At 44.3% G+C, this 27,325-nt stretch overlaps 3 protein-coding genes across 3 annotated transcripts; 1 reads left to right on the plus strand and 2 right to left on the minus strand.

Moving 5' to 3' along the window:
• Positions 1-325: 325 nt before the first annotated feature.
• On the minus strand, positions 326-8,054 carry taf1b (TATA box binding protein (Tbp)-associated factor, RNA polymerase I, B). Its single transcript, XM_082507025.1, has 16 exons — positions 7,923-8,054; positions 7,535-7,735; positions 6,368-6,466; positions 6,023-6,107; positions 5,855-5,952; positions 5,697-5,789; positions 5,217-5,310; positions 4,943-5,102; positions 4,760-4,859; positions 4,536-4,683; positions 4,256-4,430; positions 4,141-4,178; positions 3,829-3,916; positions 3,381-3,451; positions 3,012-3,234; positions 326-756 (listed from the first exon to the last, which is right to left on the minus strand). Exons 2-16 carry the CDS (start codon positions 7,550-7,552, stop codon positions 417-419), a joined length of 1,830 nt encoding a protein of 609 aa, XP_082363151.1. The 5' UTR covers positions 7,553-7,735; positions 7,923-8,054; the 3' UTR covers positions 326-416.
• Positions 8,055-8,772: 718 nt separating this feature from the next.
• On the plus strand, positions 8,773-18,669 carry adam17b (ADAM metallopeptidase domain 17b). Its single transcript, XM_082507013.1, has 18 exons — positions 8,773-9,108; positions 9,801-9,933; positions 10,017-10,150; positions 10,667-10,755; positions 10,827-11,007; positions 11,523-11,653; positions 11,736-11,822; positions 11,907-12,017; positions 12,247-12,391; positions 12,474-12,565; positions 12,674-12,823; positions 12,974-13,173; positions 13,250-13,353; positions 13,746-13,880; positions 16,026-16,156; positions 16,233-16,400; positions 16,492-16,548; positions 16,632-18,669. The coding sequence occupies exons 1-18, from the start codon at positions 9,024-9,026 to the stop codon at positions 16,980-16,982; spliced, it is 2,484 nt and encodes an 827-aa protein (XP_082363139.1). The 5' UTR covers positions 8,773-9,023; the 3' UTR covers positions 16,983-18,669.
• A 296-nt stretch (positions 18,670-18,965) lies between these two features.
• On the minus strand, positions 18,966-26,654 carry cpsf3 (cleavage and polyadenylation specific factor 3). Its single transcript, XM_082507016.1, has 18 exons — positions 26,445-26,654; positions 25,960-26,023; positions 25,779-25,876; positions 25,553-25,681; positions 25,071-25,248; positions 24,474-24,563; positions 23,568-23,718; positions 23,309-23,484; positions 23,072-23,230; positions 22,587-22,733; positions 22,136-22,288; positions 21,945-22,053; positions 21,749-21,847; positions 21,284-21,378; positions 20,841-20,928; positions 20,689-20,755; positions 20,438-20,534; positions 18,966-19,175 (listed from the first exon to the last, which is right to left on the minus strand). Exons 1-18 carry the CDS (start codon positions 26,513-26,515, stop codon positions 19,086-19,088), a joined length of 2,061 nt encoding a protein of 686 aa, XP_082363142.1. The 5' UTR covers positions 26,516-26,654; the 3' UTR covers positions 18,966-19,085.
• Positions 26,655-27,325: the final 671 nt, after the last annotated feature.

A 27,325-nucleotide genomic window follows, 5' to 3' on the forward strand; every position in this document is an offset into this window, starting at 1 on the left:
GTCTGCTCAAATATTCAGGACAGCAAGTTTAACAACTTTAAATCTACACAATTTAAAAGCTCTTCCAGCTCCATCCACACACATGCAGAACTACACCCTCATCACATGCCACACATCCATTAGTCTTCCAGGTACTGCGTGCTCCCCGCCTGCAGATACCATTCCCAACCCAATGCTGCAACTCTCCATCAGATCCTGTTGTTCAAACTACAAATCTTTTCCTCCTTTAGAGAGATCTCTCTCCTTTTTAGGAAACGCTCTGATCAAATTTTCTTCCTATTGACAGAAAAATCTGTTTTAATGCAATTAATCAAAGACAAGAGCAGCCCTTTTAGGTTTATTAAAAATGTCTTTGGTTTAAACAAAAACACGGAGGTAGCAGAAACAGCCAAATGTCCCACAGATGCTGCAAATTCTCAGCTCTTCCTACTTCGCTGCCGTTTCCTGTGTGAAGCCCGGGTCCCGACTGAAGCCTCAGCCGTCCTGGGTGATGTCCGGGTCCTCCTTGGTGACGTCCGGGTGTTGAGTGAAGCCTGGGCCTCGGGTGAAGCCCCGGCGGTCTCAGCCGAAGCCCCGGCATTGGCCTTGCTCTTCCCTCTGTACAGTCTGGTGTCAAAGATCCTCCTCTCCACACTCAGGACCTCCTCATAGAGGCAAAACGGCTTCACGTCCAACATGAAGGCGAAAAGCTGCAGCAGCCAGATGAAGGAGCGTGGCAGCGTTGCCTCCACCTCCTTGTAATGACTGTTGTAGCACCTGCAGGAGGAGGCAAGATTTAAGTGTCAATGCATCGTCATGGGAACGTTTGAACAGATGAGGGGAAATTTGGCATTATGATGTGGGATCAGTTTGTTGTCGGGCCTAGTCACAAGTTTGAGGTCTTCCAGGAGATCTCATTCAGCAAATCAGTTTAAAACCCACTAATGAGCATCGAAGGAATCGAAGGAGCTTGGAAAGAAAAGCATCTGGACTTCTTTAAGTTTCTTGAAGACGTTTCGTTCTCATCTGAGAAGCATCTTCAGTTCTAAGAGCAATTGTTGATTCCCCAAGAGAAAGGATGCCCCAAATGTCTACATTTTGGACAGAGAATGTCTTCTCTGGTTTGAAAGAGGAGTGGAAAAAAAAAGCCATCTATGGTCGTGTCCAAATTCATGGGCTGCATCCTCCTGAGGACCCAGCCTTCACGATCTACGTGGGCCGGGTCCTCAGAAGGTTGGGTAGGCCGGAAGTAAACAGCTGGGGAAATTGGATGGTCTAGCCTTCTGATTAGCGTCACCGCTGTCTCGGTGGAGTTTAATAAACTCAGCCGTCTGCTCCTTGCTGTCTAAAATATAACAGGACACTGGCGTAAACTCTCAACCGTCTCACACTTCTGTTTAATCAGTTTTCTGTTTGACGTTTATTCAGCTGTGTGAAGATCCCGGAGGAACCCACCCGGGGGATTAATAAAGTTTTATTTTATCTAATAACTTTAATCTCAGCCAAACCGATTTACTCACAAACAAATAAAACACTGAAAAAAGCCCAACAATAACATTTTTAGGTTGTCTAAGTGACTTATATATTACGTTTAACCTGAGTAGCGAAACTCTGCGGTGATCTGAAAATGATGTGCCGGGAGTTGTGCTGTTCTCGGCGGCTTCAGTGACCCTCGAGCTCCCGGCTTCCTATCGAGCTGGTGGGTAGCAGATGCTCCGAAAACGTTGAAGCACTTTTGCAAATATGCAATATCTTGATAAACCGAGCAAATATTTGATGTTTACATAAGTACTTTCTCGCCTGAAAATATGTTAAAAGTTCATTTTGTGACCCAGAAAGATTAGTACGAGTAATTTTAAAACTTAGTAGCGGCCGCCATTGTTGGAAACTGGAGTTTGGCTGGGCCGCGCTATGAATTCTGGGATATGGTAGGCCACGAAGGACACACCCGACCCATCCTTCAAATTCGGGAAAAGGAGGACACATTTGTCGGCTGCTTTCGGAGGAGTCTACGAATTTGGACAGCCTTCGGCGCGTCGCTGTGACATAATCGGTCTACAAATGCGGCCTCGGGAGGATGCAGCCCATGAATTTGGACACGACCTATGTCTACTGTGAAAACCATCTTTAAACAGAGGGCGGGGCTTATGACACCAACTGTCTGCCATCTATAATCCAGTTTTGAGATCCTTCCCAGACACTGACATCCGGGGCCATTTGACTTCAGTAAGAACTGAAGAAGCTTCCCAAGAAATTTAAAGTCCAGACGCTTTTCTAAGCTCCTTAGACTATGATGACTTGGATGACCGAAACCCTTCACAGACATGAGGTAAGAAGCGTCATTCTGTAAGCGATCGAACCCAGCGTCCAGTCTGTGAGGCAACATCAGTCCAACCTTCATGACATACAGAACACCAGTACATCTCCATATATCACCGCTTTGTCATCACCCTGAGGGGGAAACTTCAACCAGCCAGTGAACGTCATAGAGCTCACAACTCCTAACCATCACATTACTCCACCACGCTTGGCAGGTAACTTCCTCCTCCACCCAATTTTTTTCTTCCTGACACTTCACACTAAGATTCTTTGTTCATGCATCGCTATTTTCAGTCCTCTGTCATCAGCTCAGTTTAAAATGACTAAAGCCTTAAACGACCAAATAGACTCACCAGAACTTCTGTCCTCTGAGAACAACTTGTCAAAAGATCTCAAGCCAAGATGTGTACTACTCCCTTTACTGGCCATTCTCCAAGGTTTAAAACTATAAATCTCAATTTTTTACTGAATTATTTCATAAAGCTGACTGCTGATGACCAGCGATCTACAAGCGCTGATGTTTATGTCGTGCAATCTTCTATTTTTGCTCTATACAAGCAGCAGTACACTCTTAAGTGTGAAATCTTCACTTTCCTCTTTGGAAGTTTCTCTCTTTGAGGCAAGTTTCTGGAGAAAATATTCCTCTTTGGTCATTTTGAGATTTTTGTGCATTTTGATATTTCAACCTGAGACTGAAGCTGTGAGTGACTCACAAGCAGCGTCTGAGCGCCGGGTGCCAGTACATGTCGTTCAGCGGAGTCAGGAAGTCGTATCTACGGGTCACGACCTCGTCGAGCTTCATGTGGTGCAGACTGGGACCGTCTGATTCCTCCTCGTCCCCCCAGCAGAATATGAAGCTCGATGGTCCTACGTCCTGGAGCCCCGATGGACAGGAAGCCAGCTTCTCGAAACACAGCTGGACCTGCTCTGCAATTCCTGCACAAACAACAGAGGGAGCGTGTCGCATCTCAGGATGTTTTTTCATGTGCTTCAGATTAATTTTGCAGAGAGAAATGAATATACAGGAAAGGACAGGACTTCACCTCTCTTTCACAATAAGATCAGCCAATTAAATTTCTTACTTTTTTTTTTAATCATCGAACACTTTTCTTTCTTGTTTGGGTAAATTTGTTTCTTTGACTTCCACTGCTTCCTGCAGAGAAGAAAAAAAAAAAAAAAAAGCATATCAGGAACTCTTCATCAAAAACAGAAAGCACGGGTTTAAAAAAAAAAAAAAAATCTTTTTTTTTTTTTTTTAAAGGAACACAAGCAGCTATTAAGCAGCTTCAAATGTCTCCACATCTGCAGGTGTCCGAGTCAGACACCAGAGTCAAACTCACATTATTCACATAAAAACACAAAGAAAAAAAAAAAAAAAAAAAAAAAAGAGCCCATTATTCCTTAACGTAACACACAGATTGCAAACTTCCTGTGTGCAGATACGCCAATGACGTCACGCTTTAAAATCAGGACTAAAATCTGATTTCTGCACACAGATCCACCTCAGGGGAAATACCGCTGATGTCCTACCTGGAGACATTCTGGTCTCTCCTCTCTTGAGCTCGAATCAGAGCGGCCTGCATCACTTTGTACCACCTCCTCAGGTTAAACACCTTACCTGTGGATCCACACAGAGACAGAGTCGCACACAAGCCACGTCTAGAAGGGGTCACGCTCAAAGGTCAAAAGGGCAGAAAAGTTCCAAGATCAGACATAGTTCGTCATCTGTATACAGTCATTCACAAACACGTGCAGTCAGCCATTGATTTTCAAACTGATCATGTTATCGAATAGCTCCTTACATCTGTGCCATGTTATTTTTTTAATAAATATAAACCCAACCTGAGTCCTTCTGTCGTCCAAGATCATTGGACAGATGCCTGAAAGATAGAACCAATCACAGTCAGCACACCTGGAGCCCTGCCGGAGGTCGTCTGACGGCGTGAAAGATACGTACCACTCGGTCATGTCGTCCAGGCAAAAGAACAGCTTCAGAGTGACGATGATGAGGGCAGCGGCTTGCACGTCATACCGTGGCAGGGTGGGGTGATTGTGGGGGTCAAATGTGTGGAGCGTTTGATCCATCATACCGGTGTGCTCCAACAGCCTGCAGACCCAGGGGTGGAGCTCATCTGACAGGAAACAGGCGTGTACAGGTACACTGTCAGTGTTTGTATGTAAAGAAGGTCGCCTCCAGCAGAGACCATTATCGGTCAGAACACTGAAGTAGTCGTTACCGGGCAGGTTGACATCGGACAGGTATCTGAGGCTGAGCAGCGCCGGGTGCAGCAGGGTCTGCTGACTGATTGGAGGAAAAGCAGGCAGCTGCAGGAACTGAATGAGAGTCTCGGCCTCTTTATGAACGGCGTGATGAGACGGGACCGTCTACAGAAACCAGGTGAGAGCCAAGTCACGCATCATTACCAGGGCCAGGTAATAAACAAGATGGCGGCTTTCTCACCTCAACTACAAAGATGAGGGAGTCCTTCCCCGTGACTTTCATCTCCTCGGGAAGCTGCTCATAGGCGTTCAAGTACGGGATGTGACCCTCATTCACAAGCCTGCGAAACATCACGTTCATCCAGGTGAAACACACTGGTTAAAACCCCTCAGCCACGCAAGTGCAGGTGGGTGCAAGTGGTACCTGAGCAGGTCGCTGAGCGTCAGCGCCTCACGGCTCCACACCAGAGCCAGGTAGATCAGAGACAGTGTCTTCTTCATGCTCAGCAGACTCTGGCTCCGCTTCTTCCTGGCCGACAGGTAGGTGAGGGTGTCCGAGGAGCCGGACCAAAAACCAGAATTCTCTGAGGTTAAACGAGCAGTCAACTAACGCAGGAAACCTCATCTGGTCATATGACCTGACACTGAAACTTTTACAGGAGCTTCCTGTCAGACTGAGGACGCTTCCAGCACCGTACCTGTGTTTGAGCCCGCCGTGCTTGCTGGGTTCGACTCGCCATCTGTGCAGCTGATCCCCTCGCTGGCGCTCTCCAAGTCAGAGCCCACAGCTCTCTGAGGATTTAGATTTAATTATTAAATCTCAAAAAATGAAATAAATCAAATGAAATCAATAACCAAAAAAAATAAAATAAAACTTAGTAGATGAAGTAAAACATAGAAAATCAAATAAAATGATTAAATATACAAAAAGAATACAAATTTTAAAAAAAAGTGAAATAAATAAGAAAATAAAGACAAAACTAATCAAAATTAAGGATTAAAAATACACAAATCAAATAAAAATACAAAAAAGAAATGAAAATGGATTAAAAACAAAGGTGAAACTGCCAGGAGACAGATAGATAGACAGATAGATAGACAGACAGATAGACAGATAGACAGATAGACAGATAGATAAAGCTGACAAGCAGTTTCCAGGCACCACCATAAAAACTCACCACTCTGAACTTGCAGCTCCTCACGGGGTCGTGGGTGTAGGCCTGGCGACTTTTCTGCAGGTAACACCTCCACAGAGGACACAGCACATCATCCTGAAACAGTAACACCAGTTAGGCCTCTGATTGATTGCTTTGTGGTTAACAGAGAGGAGACGGACCTTAAATTGAGGATGGACTCCAAGCGCGAGCAGAGCATCGGCCTGGTTCTTCAGGATAAACTGGAAACCCTCGCAGACCATCCACACGTGACCACGCTCTAAGACAAACAGACACGTTAAACAGGATATGACATCATCGATTTATGCTGCTGCTGATCGGACACTGACCGGCCTGCTTCTTGCGGGGTCCTCTGATGGTCGACACCCTGCTGGACAACTTTAAGAAGGACAGGTCCACCACCTCCCGGGTCCTCTGAGGACACAGTCACATGTTAGGCAACAGAATAAGGAGGTCCTCTACACGTGGGCTTAACCACCAACACCATATTGTTAAAAGAAGCATCTTAAAGCATGTTTATGGAGTTCTGAATTCCCTATATCCCCATAACATATTCATACTCATCCACCTGTGTAGTAAAAAGAGTGTCTCTGAAAGGGCACTGAAGAGACCCTGACACCTCAACCTCCAGTTACAGACCACTGTACAGGTCATAATGACGAAGATGTTTTTACCTCGATCACGTTGTGGCAGGACCTGCAGTAGAAGCGACCCTCGTCCGAAATGCCCCAGTCCACTGCTGAACACTGGGCACAGGGCACCGTGTACTCGGCCTGCACGCGCGCACACATACACAGACACACGGTAATGCTCAGGTGTTTCTGTAAATATTCTAATGAATAAATTAATCTTTCAGTCTTAAAAAAAAACAAAAAAAAACAAAAAACGTACTTCATGTTTTTATTAACTTTATATAATACTAAGTGCAATAATCCTTTCTGTCATGGTTGTATTTTTACTCAGTTGTATATAGTATTTGTATTCTATTTTTATCTTATTGTATATTTATTTTATTTTATTCTACTGTATATAGTATTTTATTTTATTCTATTCTGTACAGTTGTGTACTGTATTTATTCTTATTGTATTCTAATTTTTGCCTCATAACTTTTGCACTGTCCACTTCCTGCTGTGACAAAACAAATTTCCCACGTGTGGGACTAATAAAGGTTATCTTATCTTATCTTATATTCGTGCATTCAGCTCTTAATGAACAGCGGAGGAGAAATCAGAGCTAATGTTCACGTTCAAATGCCTTTGAAAACAAATTTATGTACAACAGCCGGTGAAACTGTACAGCAGCGCCCACGGGAAAGAAGGTCAACAATTAAACCTCCAGATCCTAAACACTTCACCCACAAAAGTCTAGACGTCATTAACAACGATTGCTAAAATAATCCGTCTATGTTTATCGGGAATATTTATTTGCGTTTTCATTTGTTAACTTTAAGGCTTCTTTGAGACTTTCTGAGTATTTCGACACACAATGTAGTTAAAATCAAATTTTAAATCAAAACTCATTAAGCGTACACAGTTCACAGGTACTGGTAGAGGAGTTTATTTTGAACATTATGGATAAACTGTCGCTGATATTACGCTAACGGATTTCAATTGAAGAGAACAGTTATTAAATGTGTGCCGATTAATTACTCAACGGCTGCGGAGTCACACAAACCTGTTAAATGTCTGAAGTTAAAGTTGGAGACTGAATGTCGTGCCAATCATCTTAAAACACTAATATTTTTAATTGAGTTTGGTAGGACCAAACTAGCTGACAACTGCGTTCACCGTAGGTTGCGTAAAATGAAACGGCCGGTTTATGAGAGCACCGGGAGACTCACCGTGTGTTCGTCATCCATCCTGAGTAGAAAACTGCAGCTTTAACACGAAACTTTGGATTTTGTCAGCACTTTGTTACAACCGCACGTGCCTCTGGTTGGAGACGCTGGGACTCTTCTTCTTCGCGCATGATTTCTGTGAGACTGAACGCCTCTCTGCTGCAACCACAGGCCAGATTACATACTTCAACTACTTCTACTCAGCTGTAAAATAAAATAAAAATGCTTTATTTAAATATTGTTGTAAGTAAAAATAATACATGTGCTATACTGTGTTAAATGTGTTTAAAATAACAAATGATAAATGTGTCTTTTATACTTTTTTTTTTTTTTTTTACATCTCCTCGTATAAATATACTAAGTATTAATTTTCTGGATGTTTCTAAATCACTTTAGTGAGAGTTTTTCTTCCTCCAGATGATGATGAGTTCCTGATGTGCTCTGTGTTTCTAAGCGGATTTGATGAGGTCAGAGGTTATAAATAGATGCCAGATGTCTCTCTGATTCTCTTATATAAGGTGACCCCCCCCCCCCCACACACACACACACACACACACACACACATACATACACACACATATACGTACAGACAGAATGATGGTTTGATTGATTTTTTATTATTGATCTAGCTGAGGCGGATCAGCTGTTATCAATCACTGTCACGGGAATGGTTTCGCGAGCTTTTTGTTGGACTCGTGTGCAAAGCTTACAACAAAACAAACACAAACGCCTGATAGATTTTCAAAATAAAACATGTGCGGGTAAACGCTTTTCTTTGTGAAACATTTCTAAAACAACTGAAGGTTTGATTATTGCTTTGCTATTAAAAGAAAAGCAAAGAGGGCTATACAACACAGACATCCCACTAAACAAAAGAAATTGATTATTTATTAATTAGAAACACATTTGTATGTATACATTACTATTTGTATTTTAAATTTAAATAGTATACTTTTATTTGTTATTTATTCATCAAGTTAATTTCATTAAATTAATTAAATGTTGTATTATATTTATTACTTTAAAATGAACTTTTTTTAAAACTTGTTTTAGTTTTAAAGTTAAGATGACAGCACTCCCCCTCCAGTCTAAAAGATTTCCATCATTAAAATTTATTGAAATATTTACTATTAGCTACCGTGCGTTTGTTTTCAACAGTATTGATTATTAATCGAATTAATACTTTTTTAATCGTACCCTTAAAATCCCTTGCTTTTACTGTGAAAGCCCTCGGGCCTACTTCCGCCCTGCTTCCTCGGCTCTCGGTAGCTTCACTCGGACGCTCTCTGACTTCCTGGTGAGTGGGGGCGTTTGTTCTGCCCGTTTCCAAACACAACAAAGACTCGAGTGGGGTGAGATTTAGTGAGGTCGGTCCAGAGATGAGCTTTAAAGCTTAAATTTGTGTCTGAGCTGCGGTTGGAGTTTAATCTGATGCTAGGACGTTGAAGCGGGCGGCGGAAGGTCTTCATTCAGTCCGCCCCGACGGTTCAACATGTGGCTGCTTTTCGCCTTTTTAGCCGCTTTCACCGCTTTAACGAAGGCCGCCGTCCCCCCGGACACGACGGAGCAGGACTTCAGTGAGTGTTTAAAACTGAATTTAATCGTAAATGTGTCCTTTGTGAGAGCCGCCTTTCCGCCGGAAAAGTTCATGTTTGAGGCAGAATGTATGGAGGACCGCTCATGTCAAACAAAAGTTTAATTCGCATAAAAATCACAGATAATTAAATAAATGGCTGAGTGCAGGATTATTCAACTGGATCATGATAGTAGTTTATTAAATGGAAAATCAAGTCAAATGAGATTAAAAGTTAACATTTTGACCAGATATTTAACTATTATAAAAAATCACAATACATGAACTTAAAAATAAAAAAGTCATAATAAGAGAAGTGTAGGGAGTTAATTGTGCCTTTTAAGAAAGAAAAAGCAAAACCAAGAATAATGCTGTGCCATAACGATGTTAGCATATGTCACTGGTTTCTAATCATGATGTCATCATTTGACAGGAAATGAGATGATAAAAAGTGCAGAGTACTGAAGTTTAATATTTTAACTTCATTTATCGTTACAAACTTTTTCCTTTTTTTTTCATAAAAGGAAAAAGTGGATGGAAAAACTTACATTTCTATTAAATATAAAGTCTGCAGCATTTCATTTGTGTTAATTATTAACTGATGTGTTGAGTTTGGTCACTTGTTGGCGTGTGGTAGAGCTGAGGTATTTCACAGGATTTTCAATGCTAACAGGCAGGTCTGCGTTTCCTCCGCAGTGTCTCTCAGAGCGATGCTGGATGACTTTGATGTGCTGCCTCTCTCCAGCCTGCAGACGCACTCCGTCCGCCGTCGTGACGTCCAGACTCAGACGCACGTGGAGAAGCTGATCAGCTTCAGCGCCCTGCAAAGGTAAGATGGCGGCGTCCGTCCATGCAGCTCTGTGCCATTTCTTTGATTTGTAAAATCTGAACATCTCCTCCTCGTGTCTACAGGCATTTCAGACTCTACTTGAGGACCAACGATGAGCTCTTCACCAGCGACTTCAGAGCCGTGGTCATCAGCGAGAACGGCCAAGAGTCGACCTACCCGGTCAACAGGCACAACTACTTCACTGGACACGTCATCGGTAAACTATTTAAGCAGAGCCTTTGTGGGAGGTCTTTGGGGTCCTTCTGGTGGTTTTTTTGTTTGTTTGTTTTCTTTGTTTTGTTTTTTGTATTCGTCTTGATGGAGGCTTTTAAGGTCCTTGTAGAGGTCTTTTTTGGTTTCTTGTAGGGATATTTGGGCTCCTTGAATGGATTAAAGAGGTCTCATGGAGATTTTAGGTGTTCTTATGGGGTTTTTAGAGTCCATGTGGGGATTTCACGTGTCCTCAGAGGGTTTTAGAGTCTCTCGTGGAGGTTTTTGGGGTCCTCTGAGTTTTGAGAAATCTACTTCATGGTTTCTTGTAAAGCTTGCAGAGTAATTAAAAAAAATCCCCAGATGTTCTTGAGAAGGTTCACAAGGCCTTATCAGGCTTCTTGTAGATGTTGTCGGGCTGGTCCAAAGTACTTCAAACACACGTGTGGAATGTGTGTGGTGACCTTTAGCTGAAAGGATTAACATGGAGTAACTGCTCCTTTAATGAGCTTTTGTGTTGTAGGGGAGGAGAACTCCCGTGTTCAGGCGCACATTGAAGATGACGAGTTCTCCGCTCACATCCTGACTGATGAGGCCGAGTACAATGTCGAGGTAAACATCTGAGACTTGGAGTAAACGCCTGCTGAGTGATCAGTCCCTAAACCTTCATCTGCTCTCTTCAGCCTCTTTGGAGGTTCACATCGGCGCCCTCTGGCGGTCGCCTCCTAATCTATCGCTCGGAAGACATCCGCAACATCAGCCGCCTGCAGCAGCCTTCGGTCTGCGGCTACGTGACCTCTGACCCCAGTGACTTGCTCCCTGACAGCGTAAAAGCAGCTGTGATGGAGGAAAAGGAGGAAGAAGGTGAGAAGCGAGCTCCTCACCTGAACTTAGCACTGCGACTGCTTCCTGTTTGAGGGTAAAGCTCACACTGACCCAAAGTGACCACGCCCAGGTGACACAGGAACCGCGTTAACCACAGAGAATGCGAGAACTTCCTGTCACTGCTCAGCACAAAGGTGCCCAGTGAAACACCTTCATCTGAACTGAGTACAGAGCGAGCGACACAAACAGGAAGTCAATCAGAAAAAAGACTTTTAATGTGAAAAAAAATCACAAAGTAAAAGCTGTTTAAACAAAAGAGAGCTCGCCATTCCAACCGAAGGAAAAGTTCGAGCTTTAAATGAAAAAATACAAAATCTGAAAAAATATTTTTAAGGTAGGGGGAAAAAAAGAGAAGAGAGATTTTACTGTAAAAACATATATTTTAATATTTGACACATTCAAACACTTATAAATAATAACAAATAAAAAAAGAGCTTTCAGTTTCAAATGCATAAATAATATTGTCTGACGTGTTTCGGTGGTTTCTTGTTTAGAGTCGGCGTTCAGAGTGAAGCGTCACGTGCACGACCACAAGAAGAACTCGTGTCCTCTGCTGCTGGTAGCCGACCATCGCTTTTTCAAACACATGGGCCGCGACGAGGAGAGCACCACCCTCAACTACCTGGTCGGTACCACCTGTACATTCATCACCCCCGCCTCTCCCATCCACTGACACTGAACCCTGCCCCCTCCCAAATGTGTTTCAGATCGAGCTGATTGACCGTGTCGACGACATCTACAGAAACACGTCATGGGGCGAGGGGTTCAGCGGGTACGGCGTCCAGATCGATCAGGTGAGCATGCTCTGTTCCGCTTCCTGTTTGTGTTTAAACTCGGACGCTGTGATTTTTAACGTGACACCGCGTTCCTGCCATCAGATCATCATCAAGAAGTATCCGACTCCTGTGGATCCCGGAAAAACTCATTTCAACATGAAGGGAAGTCCAGTGGAGGGGAGAGACGTTTGGGATGTGAAGAAGCTGCTAGAGGTAACCACAGGAAGCTGACACTGCCACGCCACCGAGTAACTGTGTCCATATTCACATTTAGAGAAACAGGTTCAAGATTTAGGTCTGTGAACACAGGTTTTTTTGTGAAAACGACATTTAATTTGAAAAGAAACAGCTTAGTGTGAGTAGAGCAGGCTGTGATGTGGAGTGTGTCGGATGCATTGGATCGGTCAGCTCTCTGAGGTCTCTGCTTGCCATCCTCTCGCAGCAATTCAGTGTGGACATCGCGGGGAAAGCCTCCAACGTCTGCCTCGCTCATCTCTTCACCTATCAGGACTTTGACGAGGGCACTCTGGGGCTTGCCTACGTCGCCCCGTCTAAAGCCGACATCGCTGGAGGCCTCTGCTCCAAAGGTGAGTCCCGTGGCTCCGCCCCAGAGTCCCTGGTAGATGGAGGTGGAAGTGTGACTCACGTTGTTGTCTCCTTCCACCACAGCTAGTCCTTCGACCTTAAATGAGCAGGGAGTGATCTACCTGAACACTGGCCTCACCAGCACCAAGAACTACGGCAAGACCATCCTGACCAAGGTGGAAATGAACCAGGCGTTCTGATTGGTTAATGCCTGCTCCTTTAGAATTGTTTGAGTGTGTGTGTGTGTGTGTGTGTGACACAGGAATTGTTCGTCATCTCCACAGGAAGCGGACCTGGTGACAACCCATGAACTCGGCCATAACTTCGGCGCAGAGCACGACCCGGACAAACCGGAGTGTGCCCCCCGAGAGGACCAGGGTGGGAAGTATGTCATGTATCCCATCGCCGTGAGCGGAGACCACGTCAACAACAAGGTGCAAAATGCTGAATCCAGGATTTCAGTCTTTAAACTCACTGTTCCACCTGCATGTTTATTAGCGCCTCTTTACACATTGATTATGAGTTGAAGCGACAGTGAACCTCTGCAGAATTACAGTCTGTGTTTGCCTCTCGTGTGCTTCCAGATGTTCTCTGACTGCAGTAAGCGCTCCATCGTGAAGCGTCTCAGGTTGAAAGCACCGTCCTGCTTTAAAGAGAGGAAGATCAATGTATGCGGGAACTCCCGGGTGGAGCAGGGCGAGGAGTGCGACCCAGGACTGCTGCACATCAATTCAGACCTCTGCTGCACGCCCAACTGCAGGCTGAAGGCCGATGCTCAGTGCAGGTCAGAGATACACCTGACAGGTGAGGTGATTCTCTTGCAGCGGTGCTCTCGGCTCACCCCTGCTGTCTGTGTTCAGTGACAGGAACAGCGCCTGCTGCAGGGAGTGCAGGTTCGAGGCCAAAGGAGCGGTCTGTCAGGAGCCCATCGATGCCACCTGTAAAGGACACTCATACTGCACAGGTGAGCTCCAGTTACCACACAACACTTTCAGTTGACAGCGTCAGACGACTGCAGATTTTTTAAATTATTATTATTGCTATTATTATTATTTCTGCTGTAAAGTTGAACAATGTAACATGGGAGCCTGCTGGAGCCTCTATTGGACGATAGAGGAACTGCAGGGTCTGGGATCGGTTGTTTCAATGAATCTAAATCCTTTCTAATCTTTTGCAATTCTCAGTTTAGTAATACGTAGTTGTCTTATTTTAGTCATCACAATGAAAACTTCTTCTAATTATCTTAATAAAATAAATGTTTTTGAACCAATAGCAGAAGAAGCAGAGAGTGAGGTTGGATAAATGGCTGTAGGTGGAAACGCTGATAGTGTAATATAAAGTGTTGTGTGTTGACAGGAAACAGCAGCGAGTGTCCTCCTCCAGAAAATGCTCCAGATAAGACGGCGTGTTTGGACAGTGGCGAGTGTTTGAATGGAGAGTGTATCCCCTTCTGTCAGGCCGTCCTGAAGCTGCAGCCCTGCGCCTGTAACGGTACGACGCTCTCAATTTGCAAACAGTTTAAACTTAGGTTTATACCCCTGAGTTTTCTCTGTAGTGAGTGTACTCTGATAGCAGGAAGGCTGTTTACCTCAGCGTTATCTAGTAGTATCTAGTATAATGTTTGGTTATAATGAGCTGTTGTTTTTCAGTTAGCTCATTATCACATGTCTAACCTGCTGACATTAAGCCCCAATATCAGGAATAAATGAGCACGTTTACACGGAGTGCAGAATTATTAGGCAAATGAGTATTTTGTCCACATCATCCTCTTCATGCATGTTGTCTTACTCCAAGCTGTATAGGCTTGAAAGCCTACTACCAATTAAGCATATTAGGTGATGTGCATCTCTGTAATGAGAAGGGGTGTGGTCTAATGACATCAACACCCTATATCAGGTGTGCATAATTATTAGGCAACGTCCTTTCCTTTGGCAAAATGGGTCAAAAGAAGGACTTGACAGGCTCAGAAAAGTCAAAAATAGTGAGATATCTTGCAGAGGGATGCAGCAGTCTCAAAATTTCAAAGCTTCTGAAGCGTGATCATCGAACAATCAAGCGTTTCATTCAAAATAGTCAACAGGGTCGCAAGAAGCGTGTGGAAAAACCAAGGCGCCAAATAACTGCCCATGAACTGAGAAAAGTCAAGCGTGCAGCTGCCAAGATGCCACTTGCCACCAGTTTGGCCATATTTCAGAGCTGCAACATCACTGGAGTGCCCAAAAGCACAAGGAGTGCAATACTCAGAGACATGGCCAAGGTAAGAAAGGCTGAAAGACGACCACCACTGAACAAGACACACAAGCTGAAACGTCAAGACTGGGCCAAGAAATATCTCAAGACTGGTTTTTCTAAGGTTTTATGGACTGATGAAATGAGAGCGAGTCTTGATGGGCCAGATGGATGTGCCCGTGGCTGGATTGGTAAAGGGCAGAGAGCTCCAGTCCGACTCAGATGCCAGCAAGGTGGAGGTGGAGTACTGGTTTGGGCTGGTATCATCAAAGATGAGCTTGTGGGGCCTTTTCGGGTTGAGGATGGAGTCAAGCTCAACTCCCAGTCCTACTGCCAGTTTTTGGAAGACACCTTCTTCAAGCAGTGGTACAGGAAGAAGTCTGCATCCTTCAAGAAAAACATGATTTTCATGCAGGACAATGCTCCATCACACGCGTCCAAGTACTCCACAGCGTGGCTGGCAAGAAAGGGTATAAAAGAAGAAAAACTAATGACATGGCCTCCTTGTTCACCTGATCTGAACCCCATTGAGAACCTGTGGTCCATCATCAAATGTGAGATTTACAAGGAGGGAAAACAGTACACCTCTCTGAACAGTGTCTGGGAGGCTGTGGTTGCTGCTGCACGCAATGTTGATGGTAAACAGATCAAAACACTGACAGAATCCATGGATGGCAGGCTTTTGAGTGTCCTTGCAAAGAAAGGTGGCTATATTGGTCGCTGATTTGTTTTTGTTTTGTTTTTGAATGTCAGAAATGTATATTTGTGAATGTGGAGATGTTATATTGGTGTCACTGGTAAAAATAAATAATTGAAATGGGTATATATTTGTTTTTTGTTAAGTTGCCTAATAATTATGCACAGTAATAGTCACCTGCACACACAGATATCCCCCTAAAATAGCTAAAACTAAAAACAAACTAAAAACTACTTCCAAAAACATTCAGCTTTGATATTAATGAGTTTTTTGGGTTCATTGAGAACATGGTTGTTGTTCAATAATAAAATTATTCCTCAAAAATACAACTTGCCTAATAATTCTGCACTCCCTGTATATTGACTTCAGTTTAGAAGATGAGGAGGAAGAGGATTTGGTTTAATTAAGATGGCAATGACGTTGGCATTGATCCCTTTTGCAAAAATAAAAAATAGCGATGATGCTTCATATCATGAGTCTGAAAGTGCAGGTATGAATTTAAATACAATATCCTTTTTCTTTCTTTTTTTTTTTTTTTTTAAAACAAAATAAACTTTAAAAAAAAAAAAAACCCAGCTGACTGCAGAGAATCACATCTGCAGTTACTTGTGCGATGCTTCTTCTCTCAAACTCTGTTTTTCTCCTGGAGGTAGTTTCAGTCTGTTTCATGCTGCAGCTAAAGCCGTTGTTTCTGCCTTTGTTCCTCTCAGAAACCAACGCTTCCTGTAAAGTCTGCTGTCGGAGCAGCGGCGGCGTCTGCACCCCCTATCAGGACATATCAGGCAGTTTCCTTTTTCTCAGGAAGGGCAAACCCTGTACCGTGGGTTTCTGCGATGGAGCGGTGAGACCATCGCTAAATATTCAGAGCTTTTACACTGAAGGCGACAGGAAGTGATGACCGTTTCCTGTGCCTGCAGGGAAAATGCATGAAGCAGGTGCAGGACGTGGTGGAGCGTCTGTGGGACTTCATCGATAAGCTGGACATCAACACGTTCTGGAAGTTTCTGGCTGATAACATTGTGGGCTCAGTGGTGGCGTTCTCGCTGCTGTTCTGGGTTCCTTTCAGCATCCTGGTGCACTGTGTGGTGAGTGGCATCTGTGATCACATCTGCGGGGGTGCTGGAGGGTTCGGGTCGCCTTTGAAGTCTGAATTTTGTCGCACTTCTTTGGTTTCAGGACCGGAAACTCGATAGGCAGTACGAGCAGACCACCAAGTCACTCCTGTTCCCCAGCGTGAGCACAAATATCTGAGTAAAGAAGGTTTTTAAAATTTAATTCTCGGACATGCTCTCTCACACGTCTCTCTGTTTTCCCAGAATGCCGAGCTCTTGAGCAGCCTGGATTCGGCCTCCGTTCGGATCTTCAAATCTCCAACGTTCTCCTCCGGCCCCCTTCGCTTTCATCCCAGTGGCCCCGAGCAGACTGGCGCCGACCCAGCCCAAAGCCCACCTCCTCTGGACAGCCCCCGCATGGCCACCATCCAAGAGGACCCCAGCTCAGACTCCCACCTGGAGGAGGCATCCCTTGAGGAGGCGTTCGGACGTCCAGCAGGGGCAACCCGGCGCTCCTTCGAGGACCTGACAGAGAACATGAGTCGCAGTGAGAAGGCAAAGGTGTTCAGGCTGCAGAGGCAGCATCAGATCGACAGCAAGGAGACACAGTGCTGAGGCGGCGAGTGCCTCCACCTTCATAGAATAGCTAGAATAGCTCTTTGCCATTGTACATGTACAACGAAATCCCGGCTCCACCTTTAGCTGCATCTTCGTCAGGATCCGTTCCAGACTGCAGAGTGTCATACTCTGTAAGACAAAAGCCTCAACAGCTGGCACTCAGACCACAGACGTATACAAGATGGACTTAGCCCCGAAAATATGTTTTAAATACTGATATAAAAAACATGGTAGCCTGCTGGCGCCTCTATTGGATGATAGAGGAACTGCAGGGTCTGGGATCAGTTGTTTCAATGAATCTAAATTCTACGTACAACAGAAAGTAAACTCAAAAAGTAAAACAAAGAAATCTTCAGATAACGTGCTTTGATTTATATCGTTATTCACTATCAGTGGACAAAATGTCCTTATTACAATATAAAAACACTGTAGTGCCTTAAACCTGCAGCAGTGACCAGCAGGGGGCGCCTCCTCAGTGTCTAAAGGAGACTCCTGCTCCCTTGACCGTTGACCTCAGTAAACGACCTCCTGACGCGTTCATGTCTCGATTTCACTTGTTACTCAATAATGGTGTCGTTGGGGGCAGGGTTTCAGTACAGGCATCGCAGCTTTTGTATCTGTTCATTTTCCTTCCCGATGTTTTGCACTTTAGTCTTTCACGCCAGTTCTTTGTGTTCCTCTAAAACAGGTGGCCAACTCCAGGCCTCGAGGGCTGGTGTCCTGCAGGTTTTAAATGTGTCCTTGAGCCAACACAGCTGATTCAACTGGCTATATTTACCTCCTCAACATTTGCTGAAGTTCTCCAGAGACTTGGTAACGAACTAATCATGTGATTCAGGTGTGTTGACCAAGGGTGATATCTAAATCTTTCAGCACATCGGCCCTCGAGGCCTGGAGATGCCCACCCCTGCTCTAAAACAACCCGTCCTGTTCAGTGAAGCAACTCAGCAGCTCCGGGAATCAAACCTGTCAGTGTTCGTGCCTTGCTCAACGTGCTGAGCCTCTGTAAATATATGAACGTAAAATATTTTATCCTCCTGCAAAGCCCTTTGGACTGTTTGTGTTTGGAGCCTCATTTTAATCGTTTAAATTAAGCTGATGTGTTTTTGTTTGTTTGTTTTGGGCTTTTTGTTTTTTTTGTTTTTTTTAAAGCACTTCGTGCATCTCAGATTCAGGGTTGGCGAAATTACAGTTTATGGTTTTCTGAATATTTTTTCAAATTTTTTTTTTCTACTGTTTTGTAAGGCAAAGTTTAATGCTCACCTTCAAGAGTTTCAAAGTCTACAAGACTTTTAGGAGGAAAAAAAAAACAGGGAAAATGTGGAAATAAAACAAAACATTTAAAATGAATATTGTTCTAATTTTCTAAAGAAAAGCAGGACTTTTTCTTGCATAAAAACAAACCAGGTTCAAGCACCAAAGCTGAACTCCCCGTAAATCCATTTTTTTTTTTTTTTTTTTTATTTAAAAAGCGACAATCAGTCAGCAGTGAGCTCCTCTTCTTATCTGGTATCCTGATGCAATAGAGCCAGTGTTTTTAATTTCATGTGCTCTTCTGTGCAGATGATGCTCTGCTGTATCTACACGTTGTTTACTGTCACATCACTGAAGTGGTGTCGGATTTAATATATCATTACATGTTAGAAAATTCTGCTTTTGGATTAAAAAATGAAGACATTTCTAAGACTCTGTACTGTTTGTGTGTTGAAGATAAGAATACTGCACTAATTAGCAGGTATCTGTGCCTGTGGAATAGCTGATCACCTAGCACTCCACCCTCTTGTTCAAATGTGGTCTACAAATGTCCATCTGTTACATAAAGTCAGTGTCTGAGGCTGTGAAGCTACAGCTAACAGATCTGCAGAACACCATTGGAGATGATGTTTTATGTATCCAGAATAAGCCAGCATGACTGAAATAAGTGTAAACCTTTTTAAAGCGGCCATCGGAGGCATTGATGGTCTAAAGGAAACAGACTGAGAAACTCAACTGAAGTTTATTTTACACATAAAAAAAAGAAGCATTCATTTTTATAGGAAATCGGTACAAAAGCATCTCCTGGAGGTACAAAAGCATCCCCTGTGACATCACTGTGGCCTGTCAGAAAGCAGGGCTTAGGGCGTCATGGAGCCGATGGACAGCGACTTCTATCATCTCCCTTAGAGTCTCGTCCTCTGCGCATGACACCAACTGCAGAGTAACACACAGAGGTCAAATAAAGGGTATTACATCATTTTCTACAGAAACAAACAAAATACTTGCATAAATAACATATGTGAAACTATTAATTTCACACATAACCAGGAAGCAACTGTAAGTTAAGCTCAGTAGCACTGACTGTGACTGTATAGTAGTCTGAGAAAATAAGCTTGAGCAAGTCTGAGTTCAGTTTAGCCCTTTACAGGCTTTACCTTACAGGCGCTCTTTAAATGTTACTGTGTGTGTTAGAAAGAAAATTCAAGGTGCTTTTGAAATGAGAGAAGGCGAGCTTTACAGGGATATTTTGTGTATCACGGTATCATGAAGCATTCACTCAATACTGCTGTCTGAACACAGACAGAAAAAAATCACATGTGTGCTACACATCCCCCCCCCCCCCAATTCCTCACACATTTTGGACTCCAGAGAAAATAAAAAAAATCAGTTGCACTGAAGTTTTCTTCCTGTTCAGCAGCTGACTTTCAGTCTCATGGAAACTGCACAGCTGCCTGCTGGGAGGTCAGAGTCACTGCAATCACACAGACTGCTTAAGGTTTACAAATGATAAGCATCAGATTTAGTAGAAAGCCAGTTTGTCAATGAGTTGCAATCGGTCTGAGTGCAACTAACTAGTCTTTACAACTGGGGACTCCAGTGGTTGCTAACTGGGTGTGTTCCTATATGAAAGCAAGGTTGGCGAGGATCTGTGTTTGTTATCTGTGGAAGAATCTGTTTCAGATCTCTGAATGTATGAAGTTAAAGTGAATTTTGGTTTTCAGATGGACACAGACTTTTGATGTTCCCTGATTTATCAGTTAATCTGTGTCATCATGAACAGAGAGCATGCAACTGTCAACTCAACCCAACAACTTTTATGCCGTCATGATGTAATAATGACTGATCAGAGCTGATCTCAGTCGCATGAAGGTCAGGTAATTTCTCTGTGTGAGTGCAGCCTGACAGAACTTCAGCCAATGACATCTCAGAGGCGCCGTCTCTTATTTACATGCTTTGAGGTTTAAACTTAACATAAAGCCCTGCAGCGGGAACAGGAAGTACCCATACTTTCAGGTTTTTCATGAACAGATCGGGTTCTGTAACAGGAAGTCTGAGGATTTAAAACAAAATGATCCTTAACACCAGATTTATGTCACATGACCTTAATGCAGCTTAAACTGCACAGCCCCCTGTGCTAAAGGTCAGAGTTTTGTGTTCTGTCAGAAGGTCTAACTCTGCCCACTCCTCATACTCACTCTGGTCTCTGGGTCTACTGACGCTGTGACGCCGTCCACGGTCACGCTGAGGTTTTTACCATCTTTGAAATTCACGCAGTCATCCCCAAACATGTCGCTGCAACACAATACAAGTTAGTCTACCACTTGGGGACTTTTACTTTGAAAATTTTGAAAATGCTAAGTTAGAAATGAAATCCTTTCTTGGGTCTGTGTGTGTCGGTGTGTGTGGTGTTTGTGTGTGCACATGTCTGTGTGTAGCAGCGACTCACTGCAGCATGAGCGCAAGCCTCTCCACAAACACGTCCATGTCGAAACTTTCCTTCTTCCCCTCCACAACTGAAACACACAAACACACAGATGTTACAGATTCTGCACTGTCCCCAAACATTGCACTTCAAACTGCCGTACTGTGTTTACTGACACTTCTGGGCGTTGGGGTTGGACTGGACCTCGAGGATGACAGTGGCAACGGCGTCAGCGTACATGTCATTGAGCGGATTGGCGATCCACTGAGGAAACAAATCAAGAAGAAACACTTACTTACTTCAATGATGGCAAAATGAAACAGAAATTAGTGAACTAATTGGTAAAATTCTGGATCTGTAACACTTAAAAAAAAACAACGAAAAAACAAATTTACAACAAAGAAACAAAAGATCTGAAATTAAAAAAACTTCAACAGCTGCTTAAATATGAAGCAAAATTAATTTTCCTCCAATCAGTGAGTTCCTGTTTGAAATAAATCTGAACATTTTGTTTCAGACAGAGCACTGAAGCTGCATCCATGAACAACAAAGGCTGTACGAAATCACAGCACCTCTGCTCACATGGGCTGTAGTGTATGTGTGTGTGTGTGTGTCTGACCTCTAGCAGCACCATGCTGGCTTCATGAACCATCGTGATGCTCTTAAAGATTCTCACGGTGATTTTCTCAGTTCCCTCCACCTGCTCCACATCGCCTGAAACACAAAGAGCAGCTCATGAACGCTCTGTGGACCGTGTTCAATTAAACTTCAGTTCACTTTTATTTATATAGTTCCAAATCACAACAACAGTTGCCTCAAGGTGCTTTGTATTGTAAAGACATTGTCTCCATCATTCTCTGTAAACGTCCTGATGGAGGTGAAACACCTTCAGAAACTAACATGAACATTTTTAAGCCCACGTATCATCAAGTCTGACATGCAGAAAAATTCACGACCAAAGATCCCATTAAATATTTCTAATGCATCGCCTCACAAAACTTCCGGTAATGGGAGGAGCCAGCTTAAGTTTTACTCTGGATGACCCGAGTCAGGTGAGTCCAGGTGAGCTTTGCTGCTTTCTTACCTGCGAGGTTTCTCAGCTGGCTGACCAGCAGTGAGATGGGTCCGGTGTATGGGATGGCCTGCGTCTGAGTCACCATGCCCATCGACAGGTCAGTGTAGTCTGTACAGAGAGCACAAATGTCAGGAAGCAACAGGCGATGCGTTCAGGGACCAGCATCAGGCTGGAATAATTAGTGCAGGTAAACTGAGTTACTGACTGGAGAGGTCGGAGGGCGACAGGATGTGATAGTTGAAGTTTCGTTTGACGAGAATCCCAGAGACCCGCTGACCCTGAATGCACTTCTTGTCGGCAAGGGAGCCCATCACCTGCAGCAGAGGATGCTGGGAGTTAAGGTGGCAGAAGGTGAAACGAGACACGCTTAAAGCTGCGGATGGTTTTCAGGAGGACCTTGGCCAGTTTCTCTCCTCTGAAGTTGAGCGTGACGGCCTCGGTGTTCCTCGGGTTGTGCACCTCGATGTGGACCTCATCGTTGTCCTCGTACTCGCGGATCAACGCCGCCTTCAGACGCGCCATCTCGTTCTGCTCGCCGTGGACGAGAATCTGCAGACCCAGGATCAGCACACGTTAAACTAAACTCACCTGTTCCCGACATCAGACCGAGTGCTGTGCACAGTTTCAGTCAGTAGAGCAACAAAGAAAAACTCCAGGTCCAGGACTGAAGCTGCATGCGAAGGTCCACAGCGCACAGACGTCTTACTCTCATTAGATGATCTCTGCTCTGCTGAGCGATTGGACTGAGTCATGATTAACAATTATACAGCTGCTACAATTTTAGCACTTTTGAAACGCTGTCATCTGTTTACTGATAAGCTGAGAGTGAGTGAATAAATCTGATTACCACATGAGGAGGCTTGAGAGCTCTGATGAACTCGCTGGTCTGTTGGTAGTCTGTGTGAGCTGAGAAGGAGATGTAGTCCACCGACATCTTCAGAGGAAGCTTCTGACCCGACATGGTGGTGATCTCGTCGGGCTCTGTCATGATGTGCTGAGAAACGCAGACAAACCGTTAGACCTCGAAGGAATCAGGAAAGAAACTCGGCTCTCTGAAGGCTTTAAATGATTGTGTCATTTTCACTCTGGCCTGATGGGGGCACTGTTGCCTTATTATTAATGCCTAAACCCTGACACAGACGGTTTAAATCAGAGCAGATCTGCAGGTCTGGGCTTTCCGCCACTCCCCGAAAAGAAAATCAGACTCTCAGGAAACATTTTCCACTCAGAAACGGGAAAATGTTGGAAAAGCCTCAGAAGCAGGCTCACTCAGGTTTGTCCTTCAGGGCAGTTTCCTGACTCCACAGTTAAAATAGTCCAAGCTGACCTCACCTTGGCGAGCGTCCCCTCCACGCAGTATCCGGCGATGATGACGCCATTCCTGCGGTCGGTGCACCAGCTCTCAAACAGCTCTCTGGACAGGCCACTCTGCATCATACCAGGAGATGCCATCACCACGCTGGGACCGATGTCATCGAAGTGGTCCATGCTCTGAAACACACACATGTAAAAATCCTGCATGTATAATGATATGAGCCAACTGACAACCCACGGACTGCATTCACTGACCTTGAGGTTGCTGATGTGCTTGAAGACAAAGGGGTTGTTGATGTTGATAGCCTTGCGGATCTTGTCGTTCATGGCGTTGATGTAGGTCTGGTACACAGCCATGCACTTCCTGGCCAGAGAAGAGGCGTAGTAGATAGGGATGTCGTGGAGCTCCGGGTGGTTCTGCCAGTACTCGTCTGGATCAAAAACACGAGCAGATCAGAGGTCAATAGGGTCGGAGCCGGGCTCATGGGCAGAGGAGACCGAGAGAAGACCTCACCGAGGATGAGGAGCAGCTCCTGAGCCCGGCCCAGGGCGAAGACAGGGATCAGGCAGCGGCCCTCCCTGTTCACGATGTCGTGGACGGTGTTGCAGAAACGAGCCTCCCTCTCCTCACGCTTCTCGTGGATGTGAGTGCCATAGGTCGACTCCTGAACGCAGAGCAGGAAACATTACTGAGTATGCTTGGCTCGCTGATTCATCACAGTTGCATCAAGATTAGCAGTCACATGATGTAGTAACAGCAGGTGTTTGCAGCTCCAGGTTTCACCTTTAGGGTGTGATCTCCACACACGGGATCATGTGGAGATGTCAGATCTTACAGACATTTGAGGCGGTTACACCTCATTCATGGTTTTACTCCGTTTCCTGGGCAGGGATAGCTCAGTAGGTAGAGTGGTGGCCCCATGATCGGAAGGTCGGGGGTTCGATTCCCCTGAACAGCTACCCTGAGGTACCCCTGAGCAAGGTACCGTCCCTACACACTGCTCCCCGGGCGCCCAATGGCTGCCCACTGCTTCACTGAGTGAATGGGTTAAATGCAGAGAGGGATTTTCCCCACGGGGACCAATAAAGTACACACTTTCTTCTTCTTCTTCTGTCACGTTTCTGTGGTCGATGTTTCTAACGATGACCTCAGAAGTAAATTGATCCCTGTGAAGTTCAGGCTGCTCTAAAATATCAGTTTTTTTTTCTACTCTTGGATCTGGATGATGTCACTGAGATGCTCCACCCATATGTGGATTCTGTGAGGCAGCCAATCAGGAGAAATTAGGCTTAAACTGGGCGTAGCTAAAAGAGGACAAACCAGCCCAGAATCAGATAAAGGAGGATTATTATGAACGACGGATCATGCAAAGCTGCCATAAACTTTGAACAGTTGATTTCTGATTTCAGAATCACTCACTGTGATAAGGATGTCCGGCTTCACGCTTGGGATCTCTGCTGCCATCAGGTGTCTGTCCTCTTGACGGGAGAAATCACCTGTGTACAACAGCTACACACACACACACACACACACACACACACACACACACACACACACACACACACACACACACACACCATGCGCGATTAGCAGCTGTGGCCATGCTGTCCTCAGTAAACTCACTCATTCACAAAAACAAAGTGCCTGTCTGAGGTGGTCCCTCCGGAGAGACAATAGTTTTGGAACACACCAGCACATTTTCTCTGCTGTTTAACGCAGAAAAACCCGACTGCGATGCGACAAAGCATCACCCCACTGATCATGTGTCTAAGACAGCCTCGCCCTCATCGTATTCACATGAAGTCACAGGAACTTATTTCACCTTTATTTTCAGTTCTTGCAGCGTCTTTATTTCTTAACAAGCTGCAGTGATTAAAAAAAAGGTCAAAGAATCTGAACTGTAGTTTTTAAACTGCAACTAAATGTCCATAAAAACTCTGAGTGTGTACATGTAGCAACACGCCCACAGAGGCGCAAACACTCAGAGGAGGCTGGATCAATGTCTGAAGAACTCACCTTGACGCCGGCGATCTCGATCATGAACATGGCGGCTCCGAGGACATGGCCGGCGTGGTAACACCAGAACTTAATGCCAGCCACCTCCTTCACCTCGTGGAAGTTGATGGTCTCGATCTTTTCCATGCTGTCCTCCAGGTCGGTCTCCGTGTACAGCATGTCATCAGCTGAGATGTTACTGCAGACACGATTCAGACAATCAAGCGTCAAAGATTCTAAGCAACTCATCAGCAGCGTCTTTGACGGCAAACAGCACTTACCTCTGCTTCACAACTCCTACAGCAGGTTTGCATTACTCCAGTTTAAAATAACCCTCCTTTGGATGTCTTGTTATTTTAATTTAAAGCTGCTTATCACTGACCTGACACTGACCTTTGCTCGTTCGAGGTAACCCAAAAGTGAGGCTCACCAGCATTCGCCCACACTCTTATTAAACCGTTAAAAACATTCTCAGAGTCAACGTGTCTACCGGCAAGTCTCACCTGACTTTGACGTAGTCGGACAGCAACCACCGGTAGATGGCTTTGGTGGCGTGTGTCATGAACGTCCGACCTTTAAAGCTGGTCTTCTGCAGGAACCAGGGCAGAGCGCCGCAGTGGTCCAGGTGGAAGCTGATGGAAGGAGGAAGAGTCAGCATAAACATCTGCGGTACATCAGTATCATCATGCTGCAGGCAGTCATGTGACCACTCGGAGGCTGTGAACTCACTGGCTGATGAGCAGCAGGTCGATCTCAGCTGGGTCGATCAGGTCAATGTAGGGCAGAGCGTCCATCCCCTCCAGACCAGGATGGATCCCACAGTCCAGCTGACACACACAAAGAGACACAGACCTTTACACACACTGAGGCTTCACGTTCACAGCTGGAAGGTTCATATTCACTATCTCACCATGATCTTTCTTCCTTTGAACTCCAGGATGATGCAGGACCGTCCCACCTCCTGACCGGCCCCCCTGCACATAGACACACACTGAAACCACACTCCACACCTCACCCCAACATCCAGCTCAAACTCACTTTAAACCAAACTCCATTCAAAAATCAGTCAATTTTTATTTGTAAAAGAGCAAAACCCTGAAAGAATTGGAGTCACATGACTACACTCATAAGATTAAATATGCACTGACAGACGACCTTATATTTAATTATCAGCTGTGTCGAAGCTGGCAGGGAGATCTTTTCAGATTGTAAGTGTTGTTAAATGAGTTCTGAATCAAAGCCCTTCACTGGAAACTTCCGCGGACCTTTTTAAGTTGTGTGTTTTACGCGTTTTATAGTTTATTTATGAACCCTGAATGAGTGATTTTCTGAATGTAGTTCTGTGAGGAGGGGGAGCCCGCACACAGAAAGAAGCTGAAGTTGCCTTAAACTCACAGCGGGCGGATCAGCAGCTGGTCGCTCTCCTCCGCCGGAACCGTCGCGTCGGGTTTACGTTTAGCCGCCATGTTGTTTACTTCCACACGCCGAAAAACAAACAAACAAACTCCGTCATCACTCCGTTAGTTAGCCACCTGCTATCAACAGCGGCTCCACAAGGTTTACTAATATGTAACTTCCGGTCCCCAGTGAAATCTTTCCGTGTAGTAACATTAGTCCTAACTTTTTGTTCCGCGATGAATCCCGGAGGAGAAGTGTGCTTTAAAGCAATCTAATATATTTAAAAAAAAATCAGATTAATATGTATCAAATAAATAAATAGTATTCATCAATAAATGCTCAAATTAATTATTAACTAAATATATACTACTAATAATTACAAACAAAAATTATTTTCGTTTTTGTATCTTTGCTCTTTAAGTCTATGCACTTTTAATTTAGGAGATTTTAAAACTCTTTAAACAAATTCATTCTATAAATTGGCTTGAATTAAATTTAAAATCATATACATGACTATGTTTTTGTGTATTATATTTGAGTATTTAAATATTTTGTACTCAAGGTATTAAAAAACAATAATAAATAAATAAAAACAAATGGTTTACATAAAAACATTGACAAAATGCATCCTGCTCTGCTCGCTGATGCTTCCCCCCTCACTGATTTTCTTCTAGAATAATCAGGATGAACATCAGAGCCACAGATATGGCATGAATATTATTGATCGTTTTCTAATAAAAGGTGGAAACAGTTTGAATTTCATACAAGTTCTTAAAAATGTTTCACAATAAAAGCTCTGTCAAGAAAGTTATTTTGACCAGCGAGACTTTATAGGACTATTAATTTGAAAAGATCCAGGATAATTCGAGTTTGTATAA

This window comes from Aulonocara stuartgranti (genome assembly GCF_965226115.1).
Source record: "Aulonocara stuartgranti genome assembly, chromosome: 15".
Classification (NCBI taxonomy): domain Eukaryota; kingdom Metazoa; phylum Chordata; class Actinopteri; order Cichliformes; family Cichlidae; genus Aulonocara; species Aulonocara stuartgranti.

Coding starts and splice junctions, on each gene's coding strand:
- taf1b (XM_082507025.1), bottom strand. Junction 4,431..4,535: donor GTCCGATGTCAACCTGCCCG/GTAACGACTACT, acceptor GTTTCCTGTCAG/ATGAGCTCCACCCCTGGGTC. Junction 757..3,011: donor CCGGCGCTCAGACGCTGCTT/GTGAGTCACTCA, acceptor CTCCTCCTGCAG/GTGCTACAACAGTCATTACA.
- adam17b (XM_082507013.1), top strand. CDS start 9,024: ATGTGGCTGCTTTTCGCCTTTTTAGCCGCTTTCACCGCTTTAACGAAG. Junction 10,151..10,666: donor CTTCACTGGACACGTCATCG/GTAAACTATTTA, acceptor TTTGTGTTGTAG/GGGAGGAGAACTCCCGTGTT. Junction 11,823..11,906: donor ACGGCGTCCAGATCGATCAG/GTGAGCATGCTC, acceptor TCCTGCCATCAG/ATCATCATCAAGAAGTATCC.
- cpsf3 (XM_082507016.1), bottom strand. CDS start 26,515: ATGGCGGCTAAACGTAAACCCGACGCGACGGTTCCGGCGGAGGAGAGC. Junction 25,249..25,552: donor TCCGACTACGTCAAAGTCAG/GTGAGACTTGCC, acceptor TCGTGTCTGCAG/TAACATCTCAGCTGATGACA. Junction 20,756..20,840: donor CAACCCCAACGCCCAGAAGT/GTCAGTAAACAC, acceptor TGTGTGTTTCAG/TTGTGGAGGGGAAGAAGGAA.